Source organism: Melopsittacus undulatus, chromosome 5, assembly GCF_012275295.1.
Source record: "Melopsittacus undulatus isolate bMelUnd1 chromosome 5, bMelUnd1.mat.Z, whole genome shotgun sequence".
Lineage (NCBI taxonomy): Eukaryota > Metazoa > Chordata > Aves > Psittaciformes > Psittaculidae > Melopsittacus > Melopsittacus undulatus.
In genome coordinates, this window is record NC_047531.1 from 15,505,116 (window position 1) to 15,510,115 (window position 5,000).

General features: G+C 37.5%; 1 protein-coding gene across 7 annotated transcripts in view; it reads left to right on the forward strand.

The window, feature by feature from the left end:
• The window catches only part of FOXP2 (forkhead box P2), a 410,714-nt gene that overhangs the window by 367,710 nt on the left and 38,004 nt on the right, over positions 1-5,000 (forward strand). For all 7 annotated transcript variants that reach the window (NM_001281546.1, XM_034062700.1, XM_034062703.1 and 4 more), the window contains 1 exon segment: positions 3,428-3,515. In NM_001281546.1, the coding sequence (NP_001268475.1) occupies positions 3,428-3,515 (88 nt within the window).

Genomic DNA, 5,000 nt, shown 5'->3' on the forward strand with positions numbered 1-5,000 from the left:
CAATCAAGACAAAACCTCATTGACTATTATTGTAGTCTACAGTCTGGTCTAATAAAAGCTGCATAGATAAATTGAATGGGTTTCTAAGACTTGAGCATATCAGTGCAAGCATTCTGCATTTTTTACCTTCTTTAAATATACAGTGATGGAGTATCACTAAAATGTAAACAAGTATAAAATCCTTCTCTATCTAAGTGAGTTAATGCAAGATGAGAGTAAATGCAAAAGGATTTTTCATATTTTGATTATTTTCTTGCACTTTCCCAGTATTTATACATGTATCAATATATTTGCATATGCACGCATACACAAAGAATCATAGAATACTTAGGGTTGGAAAGGACCTTGAGATGTAAAATGTGCATGTTAGAAAGAGGATGCATGTTGAACATCTTCAGTTATTGGTGGGTCTGCACACTTCCTTAATTTTAATCTTACCTTTTAAGAAGCAGAGGTGATTTCATCAGTATGTATCAAACTCTCCAGGATGAAACTTATTACCCTGTTACTTGCTGTTGTGAATATATTGTTTTATTTGTCAGCTGTAAGATGTGTCACATTTCAGAAAAAAATATAGCTAAATTGCACAATTAAAAGCATTAAAGGACATCCCTGGCAATGATATTCAAGCTGTGATTTTTTTTTCCCAAATATTTTCAAAGATTTTTTTTTAATTTTATAAGATAAAACAATCATGTTGTAGGAACATATGCTCTCCTTTTAAAAATGTGTGACTGAATTTTAGTGCTCATTAAAGAGAAGCTTATAAAAGCTCTGGCTGAAACTGAGCGTAGTGCAGACAGGTTCTGTGTATATTCCTCCACGTAACTCTGCCAGTGCACCTCATGCTGACCTATAGCACTTTGCTATTTTAGTCCTGAGCTGCTTTTGAGAGAGACTGACAAGAGTGTGAAGTTATATAGAGGTTAATTGATATGGGTAAATGTCCACTAGAATTTTTGTTGAAACTATCTCTCTTCTTTCCTCTAATGGTGCATTATCTTTTGCTTTGCAGACTCCAAATCTGTTTGGAAAAAAAAAAAAAAAAGTACATTTTGAACCACTTCATTTTTTATTCCAGGGTGTTCCTAGAATATCTCATCCCATATCCGCATCTTTTAGAACATGCAGTACTGTTTATATTGTTCAATTATCAATAATACATTCATTCCCCTCTGCTTTATAATGCTATGTGTAGTTCATAATTTGCCTCCTGACTTCCAAATACGTTACAAATATAATAAGGAGAAAATCCTGTTTCTTTCAACAACTGAGCAAACAGCAAAATAATTAAATAAGCTGCATGTGTCTACACTAACAAACCAGTAACCCAGCTCTTCAGGAACATTTTCCAATCCTCTAAGATATTATCTCCCCTTATAATTAAGAAAAACAGGTGGTTTTGTTTTTCTTTATTCTAAGTCAAGTTAACATGGGATTAGTGAGGGATGCAGACAAGATAAAAGATTAGGAATATGCCAATGAAATATGAAAATTGACCAGCACAACCTGTACATAACTTACAAGCCATGACAAGAAACACAAAAAAAGAAAACCAAAACTTTGGAATTCCTCCCAGTCTTCTGTAGGAAAGAATGTACGTCTGTCTTGGCAGATTGCAGCATATTGGACCCTAAAACTGAAGCAACTTTAAACAGAGAAAAGTTATTTTAGAGGTTTTTAAAAATGCATTAGACCTAGTTTTTCTTTCACTACATTGCCCATACATGCATGATAAATAAAGCAAGCCTACTTCACAGGCAAAAAAAAAGATCAGAAAAAAATAACTCTTAAAACAATTTTTGCTCTTAATGTTTTCATAAAATTGCTTTTCTCCAAAATGAACAGCAGAAGTAACCACATGATGTGAAAGTATGGCAAAAGAGATGTGTATATCTCATACGAGTTTCTGTGTTAACTCTCAGGAAACATGCAACATTCTCCCAAGTTACCATGTAATCGTATCAAAATTACATTATACTGGACTTTCTTCTCCCACACTGCATACTGCTGTTACATTTAAGTCCTCAGGGCAAGGACTGTATCTGTATCTATTTTGTAAGGTGTAATGCAAACATATGGTGTTGTAATAACTAATAAATAATCATGAGTAGGCAGTAACCTCAGACTAGGACCAGATCTTCTATACCCATATCACTATACCATTGCTGACTGCCATGTGTTATACATACATACCTGAGTGCACACATAGGAGGGCATACATGCATGTGGAAACTCAGTGGTGTACTGGTGATAATGGTGTGATGCACAGGTAAAATCTTCCTCCGGTCCTTTTTTTGGCAATTTTGTAACCAGTTAACTGAAAACATTAAAGAACACACACCAAAAAAGAAAAAGATGTATTTTCTCTATGGTGTAGATAACGTAGTTCCTGTAACTGTGAGACCAGCTATAACTGTAGTCCCTGCAAAGCTTACACCTCCTGTGGAAATAGCCAGTAAATCCACGTTCAAAGGCAAAACTCCTCTGCTCCCTTTCTTCTTTAGCCTGATCCTTATGTTTTCTTCTCACTGGAGCAGCAAACCCACTAGTAAAGCTCCAAAAGGAACTTCTTTGATCCTGGAAGAGAGAGAGAACAAACTGAAACCACTGTCCTTCAAAAAAACCCAGTATTACATGAGCTTTGACAAGTTGTAATCAATTGAAACATACAGGGGACAGCCACTCGGGTCTGGGCTGTACCTCAGTTAGAGACAGCCACGCACTGAGGTCCTCTTGCCCTGTTGCAGAATGTAGTTTTGTTTTCCTAAACTGGCATGCATAGCCTGAACCCTTCCCAGGAAGCTTGCTGTGTGATTAAGGTGTGTAGCTGTTGCTTCCCCTGCTTTAACCTTGCACACTCTTCCTCGGCCTGGGGAGCATGATCATTGCCTTCCTCTTCAGAGGTATTGATGTTACCCTACAGCTCCATTTTGGGGAAGGGGGAACAGATGTTTTCTTGTTGTTTTTGCCTAATTATTAAAGAAAAGCAGATAGCTAGAGAAATCTTTAACAAAGTCTACATTAATTCACAGTAGTTCAAGCAGCCTAAAAGCAATTACATCTTTTGAAGAATCATTTGTAAGCCGATTTTCTGTTCATCTGCACCAGCAACAGGAAGTGGAAGTCTGTTCAGTCGCTCTACAAAATACTGATAACCAATTACATTGGCCTTTAGATGGCATGTGACCTGGAAGATAGGAACTAGGTATCTGGCAGTCATCACTGACAAAATCTGTAGAACTAAATGAAATAATCAGTTTTCTTATTTTGTATTGTTGTATGTAAGGCATGCTCTAACTGGCTCTTTTTGCATAACTGCCATTGAAACTAATGGAAACCATATGCACAGGGGAGAAAAAATAGACTCATAAAGAAATTTTCCTTATCTTAGCACTGCGTTACTAGTGTTCTTTTTCTTCTCCAGGCACCTTAACAATGAACATGCATTGGATGACAGAAGCACTGCTCAGTGTCGGGTGCAAATGCAAGTGGTTCAACAGTTAGAAATACAGGTTTGTTACATGGATGTGTTATCTCCTTACTTATTTACTATTAACCTAAACTAAATTGAAAACACTTGTCTTAGTGACTGTAACTTAAAACTACATTTTTCTTCCATCAAATTTGTTGATACTCATGAGCAAGTGGGGTATTTTTACTTAATTCACATTATAAATTATGCAATAATTATCTAACAACAGCATTGTCTACAGTATTTTGCTTGAACTAACACCCTAGTGCCATTCATTGTGAATGGAAAATGCAGTCCTTGGAGCAGAGACTGGATCCAAACCATCTTCAGTTCTTGAAATGCTGGGTCAGGACCCCTCTTCCTTCATTCCCTTCTTACCCAATCTTTGTCTCTGCGATTCTGCAGAACAAAGAAGTAGCAGAGCGTATCTCCACCCAAAATCGCTGCTAGGCTGATGGTGGGCATTTTTCTGTAAGCAGAAAGTGTTATGTCAGACACACTCAGGGAGGTCCCCAGGGTGTCCACAATCTGGAACCACAGGACTCGAGTACCCTGTTCAGGCTCTAACCATTAGAGGTCACTGCATCTATGTGAATGCTCCCTCCGGTTTATGCAAGTGTACACCCGGGGCCTCACAGAATTGAGATGACACTTACCAGGCTACCGAGGCTGGGCACAAACCTCGGCAGCACAGAATGACTGTGGGGAACACTTCCACTGTGCTGTTCCCTCTGGCCTGTGCAGGAGTCATAGGAGGGCATTTCTCAGGAGTCCAGTCCCCTCTTGGGGCTGTTTAGAGGAGCACAAGGGACACAGACAAGAACTGAGATTTTGTTGCCATATGTGCAGAAAGGGTAAAAGCCTTTCAGGTTTCGTGCCTTTTTAGCACACTGTCTCCTTCTCATGCATGTAAGAATACTTGTTCTTGTTTTAGACAAGGCAAACTGTTTGGGTCTTATGTATTTTTGTACTGGGAACCCAAAGCAATGAGAAGAGTGTACAATAATGTAATTTATTGTCATTTCCCTAAAGTGAAAGTTTTGTAAACCCAGGAAAAGCTGCAGTTTCTTCTGTATGATTTACAGGATAGTGTTAGCTTAACTTGTTTGTTGGGAATTTATGTCATGGCAAATTGCATGTCTTTAAAGTGTCACACATAATAATATGAAGGCAAGAAGAAACCTTTTTCCCACGGTCTGCTTCAGATGTTCTTCAATTAAAGATACACTGATCAAATTATATTCATCATACCCAGAATATCTGCAGGTAGTTTACTCTTCTTAAAATTACTTACAAGTTCTTTTCCTTAATCCAGTCTTGGTCTACAGGTGTAACTCTTTAGCTGAATTAATGCAAGGAAGTACTAAAGAAGTGATTCTCATTACAATTAATGTTGTAATCTAATCATGTTGTAGGTATCCATAACCGTATCAGTGGAATACTATTTTGAGCGTTTCTTCTTCCAACCTAGCTTATGGAAAAAAAAAATTACTCTTTTCATGTTGTATGATACATTTTCCTCTTT